This window comes from Diabrotica virgifera, chromosome 3 (assembly GCF_917563875.1).
Source record: "Diabrotica virgifera virgifera chromosome 3, PGI_DIABVI_V3a".
In the NCBI taxonomy this organism is placed as follows: Eukaryota; Metazoa; Arthropoda; class Insecta; order Coleoptera; family Chrysomelidae; genus Diabrotica; species Diabrotica virgifera.
This window is the reverse complement of record NC_065445.1, coordinates 188,515,502-188,534,397: the sequence shown is the minus strand read 5'-3', so window position 1 is coordinate 188,534,397 and position 18,896 is coordinate 188,515,502. Positions and strand designations below refer to the sequence as shown.

Genomic DNA, 18,896 nt, shown 5'->3' with positions numbered 1-18,896 from the left:
AAGTGGTTATTTAATTTACTATGTAAATTGAGTAAACAATTTTTGGAAATTCTTTTACGATATTGTTAGGATAACTTTGTTGTCAATCATAGGAGTGGATCATATGCACTCGACTCTACAATAACTTATAATAAATAGGTATCTGATAATTGTTACTATTTTCATAAAAATACAAGTATTCCTAGATAAATCTCCTTTAATTTTATTTTAATAGTCTTGTTATCATACCAAAATGTATGAAATATCTTAATTTTTGTTTTTTTGCAATCTTAAAATTATAACTTTCAATGTTGTAAGATACAATTATTACACTATTGTAGAAAATTTCTGAAAATAATTTTGTTCTTTTTATCCTCTCTCTAATTTTGTTACATTTCATTTTTCGTTTATCTAGTAGCATGTTTATCAAGAAATAAAACCTAGTTTATTTGAGATTTTTTATTTTCAGTTCAATATTACATATAAGCCAATTTTAGATTTAGGAATAAGTGAATAGGATTAGTATATAATAATTACAGGGTGTAACAAAAATACAGATCATAAATTTAATCGCATATTCTGGGACCAAAAATAGTTCGATTGAACCTAACTTACCTTAGTATAAATATGCACATAAAAAAAGTTACAGCCCTTTGAAGTTGCAAAATGAAAATTGATTTTGTCCAATATATCGAAAATTTCTAGAGATTTTTTATTGAAAATAGACATGTGGTATTTTTATGGCAGGAGCAACTTACAAAAAAAATATAGTAAAATTTTGACACCTCATAAAAATTTTATGGGAGTTTTGTTCCTTTAAACCCCCCCAAACTTTTGTGTATGTTCCAATTAAATTATTATTGTGGTACCATTAGTTAAACACAATGTTTTTAAAACTTTTTTGCCTCTCAGTACGTTTTCGAAAAGTCAGTTTTTATTGAGATATTTTGAATATTAGTCAAATCCACCACATATTTGTATATGGTTAAGTACGATTATGGAGACTTGGTAATCGTATGAAAAATTTATAATTTACATTTTTAGGTATATTTTGAACCATATTAAAAAGAAGCCTCATCTTGATAAAAGGTGCCTTATCGAAAAAATACTAAGACACAAAATAGTTTTAGAAACATTGTGTTTAACTAATGGTACCGCAGTAATAGTTTAATTGGAACGTACACAAACATTTGGGGGATGTAAAGGAACAAAACCCCCATAAAATTTTTATGTAAACATGTTAAAAAGAAGCCGCAACTTGATAAAAACTGCCTTATCGAAAAAATACTAAGAGGCAAAAAAGTTTTAAAAACAGTGAGTTTAACTAATGGTACCACAATAATAATTTAATTGGAACGTACACAAAATTTGGGGGGTTTAAGGGAACAAAACCCCCATAAAATTTTTATGGGATGCACAAATTTCACTTAATTTTTCTTTAAGATGGAACATGTCATAAGAATGATACATGTCCATTTTCAATAAAAAATCTCTAATAGTTTTCGATGTATTGGAAAAAATTGATTTTCATTTGGAACTTCAAAGGGCTATAACTTTTTTATGTGCACATTATTTGTATTAAGGTAAGTTAGGTCCAATCGATCTATTTTTGGTCCCAGAATATGTGATTTAATTTATGACCTGTATTTTTGTTACGCTCTGTATAACTAATATGTACGTTTTACATAAAAGTTACATCAAATATTATTTAAAAATTGAAAAAAAAATTGTTTAAACAAATTTGATGGTGTATATGTTACAGTTCAAGTTGATTCTCAGTTAGAGTTGACTCCAACTAGTTGGAGTCAACTCCAACTGAAACGAGCAGTAAAAGTTGATTTTAAAAATTTAAATCAACTTTTACTAGTTGGAGTTGACTCTTCCTGGATCGATTCAGTAAATGTTGATTATACGAGAATCTCAAGTGCATTTTTAATGAGTGTGCGTTTTTTTGTTTTGACCGTTTCAACTGCATATTAGTATAGTCTGTAACGTCGCCCCCGTTAGGTAAATTATTCTGATTCGATTTTTTGCACAAACTTACTCAAAGAAATACATCCGTATAACAATCCTTATAACAAATACACAGGGTGTCACGCGGTACCGCGGTCGAAAAATTGTTTAACCAATTTCAGTAAAGTCAGTCAGAAAAGTGACTCTTTATCGAACGAGTCTGATATTACGAGCAGAGGAACAGACGCGTTCGATAAAGAGTATTGAGGTGGTGCGTACAAAATTGTATCTTCAATCATAAAAAAACATTAACACTTACTTACAACTTTGAGGAATTTTTTTTAATTCTTCAGGTAAAGTAACATTCTTCTTTCAATACAACAAAGTGTTACTTTACTGCCGAAAATGAGGGCAATAATGAATGATTTTAGTGACGTTTGGCGATAAACAATGATTTTAAACAAATTCGCAAAAATATGTAATTTTTTCACTTCGTACAAATTTTTTTTAGATCTGTTGGGCCTTTTTTCTCTAAAATTGACTGTTGTCGAGTTATTAGCGACTTAAAACTTGAAAAACACCAAAATAACCATTTTCAAGGTTTAATAACTCGGTTAAAGATAATTATTGTGAAAGTCGAGCGAGCGGCCGTGGAGTAACGGCATAATCGCTGGTCTCATACGCCAGTGCACGTGGGTTCGAGCCCTGCTAAAGACAAACCATTTTCATTTCCAATAATGACACGAGCCATGACACGAGCCGTCTCACCGTGCCTCGGAAAGCACGTTAAGCCGTCGGTCCCCCTGGGCTAGTGTAAATCGACACTAGTTACTTGAAACAGGGTTAAAGATGTAACTGGCGCCGGAACTGTCCGAAAGTTTTCAAATTTTAAATCGCGTATAATTCGACAACAATCAATTTTAGAGAAAAATCTCAAAATACCTTTTTTTTTGCTGAGAATAAACCAAATGATCTAAAAAAAAATTGTTCGAAGTGAAAAAATTATTTTTGTGAATTTGTCTAAAAAATTGTTTAAACAATTTATCGATCAAGGTACTGCCTGGCACCCAGTAGATTTGTTATAAGGACCTCTTTTTGAGTAAGTTTGTGCAAAAAATTCGAATCGGAGTAATTTACCTAACGGGGGCGACGATACAGCCTAGACTAATTTGAACATATTCAGTAACATTTAATTTCTAGAATCGGCTGTTTGTGTGAATCAGAATCAACTTTTACTAAATGGCATTGGGAAGAGTATACTTTTCCTAGTTGGAGTCTACTTTTACTAGTAAATGTTGACTATAAATCTTCATTTTATATTTATAATCAACTTTTACTGAAACCAGCCGTTAGAGTTGACTCCAACTAGTTGGAGTCAACTCCAACTGGATAATCAACTTGAACTGTAACATATATAACAATTAGTTCATTTAAATAACGCATATTCGTAATGTGTGTAAAAAGTACATACGAATTAAAAAAAGAAACAACGAAATAAATGATCGAGAACCAGAGATACAGTTAACAGCTCCTTCCCCCCTCTCATCGCTATCCCAAGTTTCAACGCCGGCCGATTTTAAGGGCCACATTTTTAAGCTTTGTGGACGATTTCCTTGAAAGTTAATCTTTTGTATACTTGGTACATTAAAACACTGAAGTATTTTCTTTCAAATGCGGCTAATTTTATTTCTTAATTGTTATAAACAAAGCTGTTGCGAATTAAAAATAGAAGGGGGTTAACTTTGTCCCTAATTGTCCTAGGATAATTGTTTTTCTTTCTAAATGTGTATAAAAATTCAGTCTTTCTAAATATGGAAAAATAATTTTTCTACGGGTAACGGTTAAAAAGTTATTCTAATTGTTTATAAGCAAAAAATCAACATGTTTTTGCAAAATAGTTTTACACTATTTAAAATTATTTTTTGTCATTTTTTTAAAATTAAGTTAATAGCACAAATCTTCTTCTTTCATAAACTGTTCAAAGTTTTACTGTAACCTTATCGTTTTCTGACTTATAGTGTTGCAAAGAAAATTAAATTGGGATAAACAAATTAAATAACTTTTAAACTATTAGACTAATTGCTTTGAAATTTAGAATATAATTTAAGCACCAGATGTCTCAGCATTCCGTGTAATAAGAAAGTTCTAACTTAATTTTTACATAAGTTATGAACATTTATAAAATCTCAAAATTTATTACTTATTTTGCAATTTTCTATGCAACCAATAAGGATAGACATATGCAGCGAACGCCATATTAAAGTTTTTATATGGTTTATCAGTTTCTAACTCTCAAATTTGTTTAAAATGCTTTACTTTTTAGTAATAGACGAAAAAAGCGAAAATTTAGCGTTTTTTGATCTTCATTTGTTTATAACTATGTATATCATCAAAATCGGCTGCAGGAAACATATAGGTTATTAATATAGATGTCCATACTACTCAAAAAATTTGGTTTCGGCCTGGAGGGGGATGTATCACGGGAAAAATCTTATTTCTCTGGACTAATTGGTCTAGAAAGTGTTTTGGTTTTATCAAAAGTGCCGGGTTTTAGATATAACGGTCAACATGCCGCGTCAACATATAAAACCCGGCCATCCGAGTGGAAATTTAGAAATTTTAAGAATTGCCGCGACTCAATCCATAAAGATGCCCTTCTTCTTCTTAACGTGCCCTATCAAGTCCCCTTGACGTTGGCGATTAACATGGCGAAACTGTCTCTGTCTCGAGCTATTCTAAATAGGTGTTCTGCTTTCTTTATTCCTGTCCACTCTCGGATATTCTTCAACCAAGAGGCCTGCTTTCTACCAATTCCTCTGCGTCCTTCGATTTTACCCATCATAATAAGTTGAAGAATATTATACCGGTCTCCCCTTACTACGTGTCCAAAAGAGGCCATCTTTCTATATTTGATGTTATCAAGCAGCTCGCGGGTAGCATTTGCTCTCTTAAGGACTGCCACATTTGTCAGCATAGCCGTCCATGGTATTTTTAGAATACGTCTGTGCAGCCACATTTCAAAGGCCTCCAAACGGTTAATGGTGGATATTTTTAATGTCCATGCTTCGACACCATACAAGAGGACTGACCAAATGTAGCATTTAATCATGCGCTTTCGAAGTTGAAGTTGCAAGGTATCATTACAGAAGAATGACCTCATTTTTAAAAATGTCGTGCGGGCTATCTCGATTCTACATTTTATCTCTTTATCTGGATCTAGTTGTTCAGTAATATGGCAACCAAGATATTTAAAACTGGGTACTCTTTGAATCATATGACCATCAACATATAACCGTGAATCTTGATGGGCCAAACGGCTAAATACCATGTACTTTGCCCCATAAAGATGCCCACAAACGTTAAACATATAAAACCCGGCCATCCGAGTGGAAATTTAGAAATTTTAAGAATTGCCGCGACTCAATCCATAAAGATGCCCACAAACGTTATGTATGCAAAAATGGGTATCCATCTTTGTACCAGCTTCGGGAGCTTAGCTAATATTAATCCACTCAACAGAATAGTTTCAGAAAATTATCCCGATGAATAGTTTTTCTCTTCGGATCAGGATGTCGAGTGTGCCACGTTAACTGGACTTGTTCAACAAGCAACTCAGATCTTAAGAACGATGAATGTTCCTACACCTTCCTCTGAAAGTTAAACTAACAACTAAAATATCGGTTTGAACAAAAATACATTCTTTATTTTAACTTAAACACAAATTAATAATATACTATAGTTCAGTATGTTTATCGCTCCAGAATTTGCTAATCATTAGTCCCGCTTTATAACCAATCATCATGGTGGGCGCATGCGTATTAGCACTGACTATATTCGGCATAATACTAGCGTCGGCCACTCTTAAGTTACCGATTCCGAACACCCTCAACTCTGGATCAACCACAGAAGTTCCATCGTCTGAAGGTCCCATCTTGCAGGTTCCTGTGGGATGGTAGAGTGTTGTCGTGAGATGTCTTAGGGAGCACTTCCAGTAGTCATCTGAACGGAACTCAAATTTTTTGCATTCTGGAAGATTGAACTGGATTATTTCTGGATCATACTTTTTCAGGGGGGAAGTTTCTATAAGATTTTCCAAGAATCTGAAAATTTAATTAAATTTAAATGGTAAATGAAAATAAGGCCGAAATTATATGGAAGTCCTGACAAACGAAACAAAGGTAACGTGAGTATGTATTTCCACTAAATGCATAATTTACCTTAAAGATTCCAGCATGGATGCCATATCCTCATCATTTTGATCTGATAAGTATTCAGGATAAATTAACGGTTTATCTTTGGCATTGTTGGTTTTTAACAGAATTTTTCCGTGAGATTTTGGATTAAGTACAGTAGAGGTAATTGCCAGGACTGATTTTTGTTCAACCGCGTCATTTATATTTGCCAAGATCTCATCTTTTAGTCCACATGATGATGGAAAACCTGATGCTACAAAACTGTCGTTCATGGGAAAGAGTAAATAATGATGTTGAATGTTTGGATACTGCGAATCATTTTTGGTGTTTATAAAATCCATGATGTTGGTGATCATGATAGTTCCTAAATCTCCTTGTTGGTGGGCAAAGTACTTGTATATCGTATCTAACTGATTTTCTTTTGATTGTATTTCGGGATTAAACTTCACGAAAAATCCGACATGCAATACATGATCTTCTAAGTGTTCACCAACGGGCAGATTTTTAATGAGATCGACTTTCACTTTTTCAAGACAGCGTTTGGGGCCTACACCAGATAGCATCAACAGCTGTGGTGAGTTGATAGTTCCACCGGAAACTATCACCTCTTTCTTAGCTTTTAAGTTTATAATTTTTCCTCCAATTTCGACTTGCACTCCGGTGGCTGATTTGCTCTTTCGGTCTATTATTACTTTCTTAGCAAAAGAGTGCAAAGCAGTCATAAGGTTTGATCTGCTTTTAACTTGACCCAAAAATGCTCTTCCTGTATTAAATCTAATTCCATCTTTAATACATTGAAAAGCTGTCAGTGCTCCTAGAGGATTCACGGGATTTTCCTCGTTGAGTAGAGGTAACTTCATTTCTTTGAAGGCTTCTTCTAATGCACTGGCAATTGGTTGATCTGAAAAAAAGATGTATTTATTAAACCTCACAAAAGAATATAGAGATACAGGGTGTTTCATTGGGAGACGGAAATACTTTAATGGTGAATAGAGGTCACCGAGGCCGTTCTAGGTATACTAAATTGTTTGCCCTACCGACTTTTATATCCGAGTTACAGGGTGTTTTATCGATTTTGCTCATTTCTTTCCAAAGCCATAACTTTAGAACCACCCTGTATATTTTTTTAATATTCGGTACACATATGTCTCATTCAAAACCCAAACGACCGACATACTAATCACAAGAAAAATCCAGGTCCGGATTAACAAAAAATTATAATGTAATTGTGACCTTAAAACAACACTCTGTATATTGAAATTTTGAAAATCTGTCTGCAGATTTGAAAAGAGCACAAAAAACTAAGTCTAATGGTTCGTTTCGATTTTTCGGCCAGACAATTTTTTGACTTTAATTTTGAAATTATATTGAATTTTTTAAGAACTCAACATTAAAAAGCAGGTGTTATTAACTTATAATTATAAATTATTAAAGTTATTGAATAAATACTTATTTTAAAATGAATCAATACTTATTTACCACATTGAAAGACCCATTAATCACAAGAAAAATCCAGGTCCGGATTAACAAAAAACATAAAGTAATTGTGACCTTAAAACAACACCCTGTATATGGACATTTTCAAAATTTGTTTACACATTTGAAAAGACCACAAAAATCCGAGTTTATCGGTTCACTTTGATTTTTTGTGCAAAAATTTGTTAACTTTAATTTTGAAATTAAATATATTCAAATTTTTAAGATCCCTGAAATTAATAAGCAGGTTTTTAATAATAAATCATTCAAGTTAATGAATAAATACTAATTTTAAAAATAATCAGGTATTATTTACTGCGTTAGAAGGACTCACTTACTAATCACAAGAAAAATCCAGGTCCGTATTAACAACAAAATACAAAGTAATTGTGACCTTGAAAAAACACCCTGTATATTGAAAGTTTTAAAATACGTTTGCACACCTGAAGAGAGCACGAAAAACTAAGTTTAATGTCCCGCTTTAATTTTTGTGCAGACAATTTAATGACATTACTTTTGAAATTATATCGAATTTTTTATTATGAGTTCCCAGAGTTCTTAAAAATTTCGACATATTTTCAAAATTAAATTAATTAAATTGTCTGGCCAAAAAATTGAAGCGAACGATTAAACTCAGTTTTTTGTGCTCTTTTCATACCTATGTGCAGATGGATTTTGAAAATTTTAATATACAGGGTGTTGTTTCAAGGTTACAATTACTTTATATTGTTTTACAAACTGGAACATGAAGTAAAAACCACTTCTATGTAAAAGGTATATTTACTAAAAATTTTTAGAATCCCAATGGATTCAATAAAATGAGTTCATCAGAACGTTTTCAAACCTATCGGTCCATCATCAGTGAATTTGAATACTTGCAAAATAGCCCCAGAACCAAACAATGGTTGTGTTTATAAATAAATCTACATTATGTTAAAATAAATTTAAAATGGCTAAACGCCAGTGTTCAGGGATTAAACCTCTGGGAACATGGTGAAACTCTACCCGAGGACCCAATCAACCATCTTCGGTCAACGATGACTACTAAGTCTTAGACTTAGTAGTCTTAGACTTAGTAGTCATCGTTGACCGAAGATGGTTGATTGGGTCCTCGGGTAGAGTTTCACCATGTTCCCAGAGGTTTAATCCCTGAACATCGGCGTTTAGCCATTTTAAATTTATTTTAACATAATGTAGATTTATTTATAATCACAACCATTGTTTGGTTCTGGGGCTATTTTGCAAGTATTCAAATTCACTGATGATGGACCGATAGGTTTGAAAACGTTCTGATGAACTCATTTTATTGAATCCATTGGGATTCTAAAAATTTTTAGTAAATATACCTTTTACATAGAAGTGGTTTTTACTTTATGTTCCAGTTTGTTTAACTATAAGGTATACAGCCAACCCAGGGAACTACCCCTTTTTAGTTTATATTGTTTTGTTAATCCGGACCTGGATTTTTGTTGTAATTTGTAAATGGGTCATTCGAATGTCGTAAATAAGTATTAATTATTTTAAAATTTATATTTATTTAATAACTTTAATAATTTATTGTTAAAAGTGCTTTAAAAATCTGCTTTTTAATTTCAGTGTTCTTAAAAGTATCAATATATTTAATTTCAAAATGAAAGTCATTAAATTTTCTTCACAAAAAATTAAAACAAACCGATAAACTCAGATATTTGTGGAATTTTTAAATGTGCAAACAAATTTTGAAAATTTCAATATACAGGGTGTTGTTTCAAGATCACAATTACTTTATGTTTTTTTGTTAATCTGTACCTGTATTTTTCTTGTGATTAATAATTGGATCGTTCCAATGTGGTAAATAAGTATTGATTAATTTTAAAGTGAGTATTTATTCAATAGCTTTAATAATTTATAATTAAAAGTTAATAATACCTGCTTTTTAATGTCAGAGTTCTTAAAAAATTCAATATAATTTCAAAATTAAAGTCATAAAATTGTCTGGCCGAAAAATTGAACCGAACGATTAGACTTAGTTTTTTGTGCTCTTTTCAAATATGCAAACAGATTTTCAGAATTTCAATATACAGGGTGTTGTTTTAAGGTCACAATTACTTTATAATCTTTTGTTAATCCGGACCTGGATTTTTCTTGTGATTAGTATATCGGTCGTTTGGGTTTTGGATGAGACACATGTGTACCAAATAATAAAAAAATATACAGGGTGGTTCTAAAGTTATGGCTTAGGAACAAATTGGCAAAATCGATAAAACACCCTGTAACTCGGTTATAAAAGTCGGTAGGCCAAAAACTGTAGTATACCTAGAACCGCCTCGGTGACCTCTATTCACAATTAAAGTATTTCCGTTTCCCAATGAAACACCCTGTATAATAAACGATGAAGTAGTTAAAACTAATCCATCTACAATTAACTCAATGTCCACAAAAGTACCTGTTTGGGCAGACATTTTGGAGAACCTCATAGTTGGGCCTGTTTTTCTCAATGCTTAACCATTAGAGATAATCCAGATGAATTCGGTAACATAAATAACGTTTCAACAATATGGTGCTCCTGTACATTATTATGGTGCAGCAAAATGTTACCTAGATGAAGAATATCGTGGTAGATAGATTGAACGACGAGGTTCGAGAGAATGACCAGCTCGGTCACCGGACCTCATAACATTAGATTTTTTCTATGGGGTACTTGAAATCTAACGTTTACGCTACAGTACCCGACAGTATTGACATTTTGAAACAACTAGTTGTTGAAGAATGTAGGGCAATTTCCTCCGACACATTTGAATCAGTGCGACAAGAATTTGGCAATAGGATGCATTCCTGTCATGAAGTAGGTGGGGCAGATTTTGAACACCTAATATAAGAACTTGTCTCTAAATCTTTAATAATTAAAATCGAAACTACCTACTAAATTATTCATCAAAATTTTAAAAATACCCTTAAATATACCCCTGAAATCGACCATTTCTCTGCTATTTTAAGCATGTCCAAAAAAAATCACTTGTCATCTACATACCATATCCCTTTTTGTGTTATAACTAGAATATTTATGACGAAACAAATCTCTTTAATTTTTTATAATATACAAAAATGTTTTATACACTCACCGGCACAAAATTCCGACACCCAATATTTTTGATTAGGTTTGACAAGTTATAACTTTATTATCTGTGTTCCGATTTTCAAGATTCTTGCACCAGTTTGTAGGTACATGTATTGATATCGTTTGGTATTATTCCGGTAACACAAAAATTTTCCTTGCATGGCATTATACAGGGCTGAATGGAAGCATTGTATTTTCTCCTAAATTTAAAAAATTCTGTGGAAAATTGGAAGAGCTGATTTTGTTTCATAGTGCTGTAGTGCATAGTATCCCGGAGGCATCACTAAAATTTTGTTTTTTGAATTATCCGCATATCTCTTTTCTTGTAAGAGCTGAACCATTTTATGTAAATAAAAACACTGATGGACTCATAAAATAGAGGTTGGATTGATATAATTAGAATGGCCCGCATGCAGCCCAGATCTCAATCCTATTGAGCATTTATGGAATGAATTATTCGCCGTCATCGCAGGCCTCCAGAAAATTTGGTACAGTTATGGCCCTGGTAGAGGAATATCGGGCTATTCTCCAGGCAAGGATAACACATCTTTATGCGATGCCAAACAGATTGCGAGCAGTTGTTGCTGCAAGAGGTGGACATAACCGCTATTGAATTGTTTTGTTTTGTTGTTAGTTTTTATTTGTTAATTTTAGTGCATTTGATACGTTTAATTAAAAAAACCTTCAAGCAGTGTTTTAATTTACAGCTCTTACAAGAAAATAGATATTCGGATAATTCAAAAAACAAAACCTTAGTGATACCTCCAGGATAATACAAAAAGAGTATGCAACAAAATCAGCCCTCCAATTTTTCCACAGAAGTTTTTAAAATTAGGAGAAAATACAACGCTTTCATTCACCCCCGTATAATGCCATCTAAGCAAAAAATTTGTATTACCGGAATAATAACAAACGACATCAATACATGTATGTACCTACAAACAGATGCAAGAATCTTGAAAATCGGAGTACAAATAAGAAAGTTATAGATTATCAAACTTAATCAAAAATTTTGGGTGGCGGAATTTTGTGCCGGTGAGTGTATAATATAGTTTCTTTCATTAGATGCACAAGGTTTAAGGTATTCGCAAAAAACTGTCCGAAAAGGTGTCATTTTTCAATGAAAATAGCAAAATTTCAACAACGGATGACTCAAAAAGTATGGAGTTTTCAAAAAAAATTAAACAGTTTTTACTTAGAATTAGGTTCTCTAGCCACATCTGTGGCTATTTTGACCAAAAAATTTTCCACCCCCGAGAAGGGGTGGGAACCACTCCCAAGATAAAAGCGCCATAGGTTATAAGTATAGGGTAGACTTTGTTTCTTGAGCTATTCCCTACTTACAGTGAAAATATCAAGTAAATTGATGCAGTGGGATGGAGTTATGAGCCAAGTGCCCTCACTGACTGTACTAGTTCCAGTATAAAGGGAAATAATTTTTCCACCTACCTCTACCGAAAGTATACTTTTCCGGACCTGATTGTAGGGAGGAAAGTTGTACTTCTCCTCCCTAGGGAGGAAAATATTTTTCCTCCCTAGGGAGGAAAAGTAAAAGTAACGTCATGGTATTTCATTCATGAAATATAACTTATTGACGCCCTGTACAATTAGTCTGGGCTGATTATCGGAGAATAGGCCATTTTTGGGAAAAGTTATTTACCAGCAATTTTATTGCTGAGCAATTTTATTGCTGGAATCGAATCTTATGATTGTATATATTAATAATATAGATATGCAAAGTCCGCAGATAGTGTGCTACTTTTTTTATAAACAAAAGGGCGCCAGAAAATCGTGTTTTTTTCAATTTTTGCTCTATAACTCTAAAGATTTTAACTTTAGACCAAAAACACTCAAATAAAAATTCACCGCAATTAAATTCTGCATAGAGATGTGTTTTTTCCGGTTTACTTCGACGAAAACTTTCCCCGGAAAAAGCGGGTTTTTCCAACAAAATCTTTAATTTTCAACTAAACTTTTAGATAAGTAGTTGTTAATCAATAATTAAATAACTTGGTAAAGTAAAAGCCCTTTCCGTATATATTATAATTCCAGAAGCCGATGGAAATTGAATGAACAGTTTAGCAACAATTGAAATGTTAATTAAAAATTTACGGTCGCTATAATACGACAATAATTATGATGCATAAGAATAACTATGATTTTTTCATAAAAAGACACTATACCTATCTAATGTACTTTACAGAATTGAAATTGGACTATTTAAGCGGCCTCAGGAATATTTTAAAATTATAAACAATTTTTTGGCTTATAAACAAATAGAATATCTCAGGAAATATTAAACTAAATTAAATTATGAAAACGGTATTCAAAAGACAGCGGCAGGACGCTTCGTTTAAAAGAAAAAACGTTTAATTATGACGAGTAGTTCCTGAGATACAACCGGTCAAAATTGACCGAAATTTACGGCAAAGATATAAAAAATAGGATCATAATTTTCAAACCATCACCTTTTTATTTTTGTCCTCTTTCTCCACACCAATTTGCATATCTTTAAAATCCTCATAACATATATTATTATAATAAAAACTATCGATAATACGTGTGAAAATTGCCAAAAATAGCAAAATTTCAATCAAAAATTAGGTTGGAGACAATGTAACCCTCAAAGTTCAAAATCGGTATATGTTAAAAAAATGCATTTTCTCGGCTTCCCATGGAGCAATTTTCTTCATTCTTTTTTTGTTCCCAAGTAACTCGAGTAGACCCATCGAACTAACGCATTATTAAATGTCAAACTTGCTTTTCTTTTGTTATAATAAACTAATTTATTTATTATAACACAATATTTTAATTTGTTTAAATAAAAATTGTTTAAATAATTATACAGCTTTCAAATGAGAATATTTATGTTTTTAACTTTAAAAGGTACACTTGTAGTAAGTTTATCTAAAAAAAGCCTACAACTGGAAAAAATATGTAATTTTCTGTTCTCCGGAAAAAGCGGGTTTTTCCAACAAGATCTTTAATTTTCAACTAAACTTTTAGATAAGTAGTTGTTAATCAATAATTAATAACTTGGTAAAGTAAAAGCCCTTTCCGTATATATTATAATTCCAGAAGTCTATGGAAATTGAATGAACAGTTTAGCAACAATTGAAATGTTAATTAAAAATTTACGGTCGCTATAATAACGACAATAATTATGATGCATAAGAATAACTATGATTTTTTCATAAAAAGACACTATACCTATCTAATGTACTTTACAGAATTAAAATTAAACTATTTAAGCGGCCTCAGGATTATTTTAAAATTATAAACAATTTTTTGGTTTATAAAAAAATAGAATATCTCGGGAAATATTAAACTAAATTAAATTGTGAAAACGGTATTCAAAAGATAGCGACAGGACGCTTCTTTTAAAAGAAAAGACGTTTCATTATGACGAGTGGTTCCTGAGATACAATCGGTCAAAGTTGACCGGAATTTACGGCAAAGATATAAACAATAGGATCATAATTTTTGAAACCATCACCTCTTTATTTTTGTCCTCTTTCTCCACACCAATTTTCATATCTTTAAAATCCTCATAACATATATTATTATGATAAAAACTATCGATAATACGTGTGAAAATTGCCAAAAATAGCAAAATTTCAATCAAAAATTAGGTTGGAGACAATGTAACCCTCAAAGTTCAAAATCGGTATATGTTAAAAAAATGCATTTTCTCGGCTTCCCATGGAGCAATTTTCTTCATTCTTTTTTTGTTCCCAAGTAACTCGAGTAGACCCATCGAACTAACGTATTATTAAATGTCAAACTTGCTTTTCTTTTGTTATAATAAACTAATTTATTTATTATAACACAATATTTTAATTTGTTTAAATAAAAATTGTTTAAATAATTATACAGCTTTCAAATGAGAATATTTATGTTTTTAACTTTAAAAGGTACACTTGTAGTAAGTTTATCTAAAAAAAGCCTACAACTGGAAAAAATATGTAATATTCTGTTCTTATAAAAAAATTAATCTATTATAACAAAACAAAAGCAAGTTTGACATTTAATAATGCATTAGTTCGATGGCTCTACTCGAGTTATTCAGGAACAAAAAAAGAATGAAGGAAATTGCTCCATGGGAAGCCGAGAAAATGCATTTTGTTAACGTATACCGATTTTGAACTTTGAGGGTTACATTTTCTTCAACCTAATTTTTGATTGGAATTTTGCTATTTTTGGCAATTTTCACACGTATTATCGATAGTTTTTATCATAATAATATATGTTATGAGGATTTTAAAGATATGAAAATTGGTGTGGAGAAAGAGGACAAAAATAAAAAGGTGATGGTTTCAAAAATTATGATCCTATTGTTTATATCTTTGCCGTAAATTCCGGTCAACTTTGACCGATTGTATCTCAGGAACCACTCGTCATAATGAAACGTCTTTTCTTTTAAAAGAAGCGTCCTGTCGCTATCTTTTGAATACCGTTTTCACAATTTAATTTAGTTTAATATTTCCCGAGATATTCTATTTTTTTATAAACCAAAAAATTGTTTATAATTTTAAAATAATCCTGAGGCCGCTTAAATAGTTTAATTTTAATTCTGTAAAGTACATTAGATAGGTATAGTGTCTTTTTATGAAAAAATCATAGTTATTCTTATGCATCATAATTATTGTCGTTATTATAGTGACCGTAAATTTTTAATTAACATTTTAATTGTTGCTAAACTGTTCATTCAATTTCCATAGACTTCTGGAATTATAATATATACGGAAATGGCTTTTACGTTACCAAGTTATTAATTATTGATTAACAACTACTTATCTAAAAGTTTAGTTGAAAATTAAAGATGTTGTTGGAAAAACCCGCTTTTTCCGGGGAAAGTTTTCGTCGAAGTAAATCGGAAAAAACACGTCTCTATGCAGAGTTTAATTGCGGTGAATTTTTATTTGGGTGTTTTTGGTCTAAAGTTAAAATCTTTGGAGTTATATAGCAAAAATTGAAAAAAACACGATTTTCGGGCTCCATTTTGTTTATAAAAAAGTAGCACACTATCTGCGGACTTTGCATATTTATACTATTAATACATACAATAATAAGATTCGATTCCAGCAATAAAATTGCTGGTAAATAACTTTTCCTTGTATTTTGCTAATTAGCCCAGAGTAAATATCTATTTTATATTACGTAAGTATCTATACATTTTAACGTTTATTTAAAAACACTCTGTATTTTGCAGAATGGTAAAAAACAGTAAATTATTATTCTGATTTAACATTGTTTACATTTTTGACTTGTATTTGACAGTTGACAGTTATATTGTACCTACTTGTTAGTTTTAGTTCTAATAAATTTTGTTGGTTAGTTACATAAATAAATTAAGTAAAAATGAAAAAATGACTTGTTATTTAAGGAAGGTGGAAAAACCATATGTATAACATGGGAGTAAAGTGCCTTTTCCTCCCTTGAATGATTACTGCCCTCCGCTACGCGTCTGGCAGTAAACTTCATTCTCGGGAGGAAAAGTAGCACTTTCCCCTTGTTATACAAATAGCTATTTAATATGTTTCTAAAAATTTTTTAGAATAAACGTTGTGTAGTTACCTGACTTGTTTTGACCTATCTGATACAAATACGGAACCTCAACTGTTTTTTACAAAGATCAAATAGATAATGATTTTACGGAAATGTTGAGTTTTCAAAAGTATGAGGCACCTATAAGATAAAATCCGTGACCAGACACCTCGTAACGCGACAGTTCGTAACCGGACAGTTGGTAACGGACAATTCGTAACAGCGACAGTTCGTAACGGCGACACTTGGTAACGGCGACAGTTCGTAACTATACAAATTCGTAACGGACAATTCGTAACGTCCAAATTGAGTTATTATGTTTATTTTTTTTAACGTGGAAACTAACTGTTATTACAGTTATAATTGAAATTATGTTTATCAATTTAACGAATCAGTACGGATAAACATGTTTAACACATTTTATATTTCGTGTTTCAGAATATTTAAAAGTCTTTAAACACAAACAAATATATTTAAATACATAGAAACTTTTAACATTATTTTTAAAATTTTATCACTCTTATTGTTCCTTAAATTTGCATATACCTAGACAAAGGAACAATGAAGTACTTAATTCCTGAAATCTTTTAATATGACAACCGTCTTTAGACATTCCAAACTTTTTAAATAAACATTTTGTAAAGGAAAGATTATAACTACCTATTTTTATAATAAACCTTGTGATTGGTAGTAGCTTTGTAGTCCAGAAAGCCACTGCGCATCCGCTAGGAAAAATATTCTAATTCGGATTTTTTGCACAATCTTACTCAAAAAGGACTCCTTTTAACAAATTTGCATGTTGCCAGGACCAAAAGGTGGTCAAATAATTTTTAAACGTTTTTTTTTTTTGTTTTTTTCCTAAAATTATTATCTTTTACATGGAAAAAAGTTTTTTAGGTTTTTTGGATCATTCCAAACAGAAAAGGTCTTTAGTGACTTTTCTCTAAAAATGATAGTTTTTGACATATAAGCGATTAAAAATTAAAAAATTGCGAAATCGGCCATTTTTAACCTTCAAAAACTATGTGAAAAACTTAAAATTTGAATGTTGCCAAGGTAGGTAGATATTCTTCAAACATCGATTGATGAAATCCCGAAGAGTTTTTTGCAATATAGCATAACCACTTCGTTTTTTAATGTTTAATCACGCGTGCGCGGCACTATTTTCCACCGTTTCATGTGTATACATTCTGGTGCAAATGAAAGGAATAAATTCGTGATTTCGTAAACCGGCGACTTTAAGGAAAAACCCCGAAACCGGTCGATTTTTATTTTTAAGTTATGATATTGTGGCATATATGGTATACAAGTGACGTCATCCGTCTGGGCGTGATGACGTAATCGATAATTTTTTTAAATGAGAATAGGTCTCGTGTGGTAGCTCATTTGAAAGGTTCTTCAATTTTATATTCAGTAATGTAAACATTTACATAAATATTTATACAGGGTGTCCAAAAAATTTTTATTAAATTAAATTATTTGACAAAAAAATAAGTAGAAGGACACCCTGTATAAATAATTATATAAATGTTTATATTACTGTATAGATAATTGAAGAACCTTTCAAATGAGCTAGCACACGACCCCTATTCTCATTTAAAAAAATCATCGATTACGTCATCACGCGTAGATGACGTCACTAGTAAACCATATATGCTACAATTTTATAACTTAAAAATAAACATCGACCTGTTTCGGGATTTTTCCTTAAAGTCGCCGGTTTATAAAATAACGAATTTATTCCTTTCATTTGCACCATACTGTCGGTGGAAAATAGTGTCACGCACGCTTGATTAGCAATTAAAAAACAAAGGAGTTTTGAATATCATATTGCAAAAAACTCTTCGGGATTTCATCAATCGATGTTTAAAGAATATCTACCTACCTTGGCAACATTCAAATTTTCAGTTTTTCACATAGTTTTTGAGGGTTAAAAATGGCCGATTTCACAATTTTTCAATTTTTAATCGCTTATATGTCAAAAACTATCATTTTTAGAGAAAAGTCACTAAAGACCTTTTCTGTTTGGAATGATCCAAAAAACCTAAAAAAACTTTTTCCATGCAAAAAAGTAATTTTAGGAAAAACAAAAAAAAACGTTTAAAAAATTTTTGACCACCTTTTGGTCCTGGCAACATGCAAATTTGTTAAAAGGAGTCCTTTTTGAGTAAGATTGTGCAAAAAATCCGAATTAGAATATTTTTCCTAGCGGATGCGCAGTGGCTTTCTGGACTATTGTGGCATTCAATCAACGATTATAGTTGATAAGAGGGATGGTTTGTAATACTTTAGTACTTGGTCTAACTACTTTTATTATATTCTGAAACACGAAATATGAAACGCCTTAAAAATGTTTATCCTGATACTGATTCGTTAAATTGATAAACATAATTTCATTTATAACTGTAATAACAGTTAGTTTCCACGTTAACAACAATAAACACAATAATTCAATTTGGAGGTTACGAATTATTGTCCGTTACGAATTTGAATAGTTACGAACTGTCGCCGTTACCAAGTGTCGCCGTTACCAAGTGTCGCCGTTACGAACTGTCGCTGTTCCGAATTGTCCGTTACCAACTGTCCGGTTACGAACTGTCGCGTTACGAGATGTCATGGAACCGATAAAATCATAGTCGTTATCATATACA

The 18,896-nt window shown here is 31.6% G+C and overlaps 1 protein-coding gene across 1 annotated transcript in view; it reads right to left on the bottom strand.

Annotated features, from left to right (window-relative positions):
* Positions 1-5,613: 5,613 nt before the first annotated feature.
* The window catches only part of LOC114332577 (glucose dehydrogenase [FAD, quinone]), a 36,720-nt gene continuing 23,437 nt past the window's right edge, over positions 5,614-18,896 (bottom strand). Inside the window, exons 3-4 of the mRNA XM_028282399.2 lie at positions 6,150-7,026; positions 5,614-6,032 (exon numbers count right to left, since the gene is read on the bottom strand). Coding sequence (XP_028138200.1) covers positions 5,666-6,032; positions 6,150-7,026 — 1,244 coding nt within the window. The 3' untranslated portion in view covers positions 5,614-5,665. The remainder of the gene's footprint in view (positions 6,033-6,149; positions 7,027-18,896) is intronic.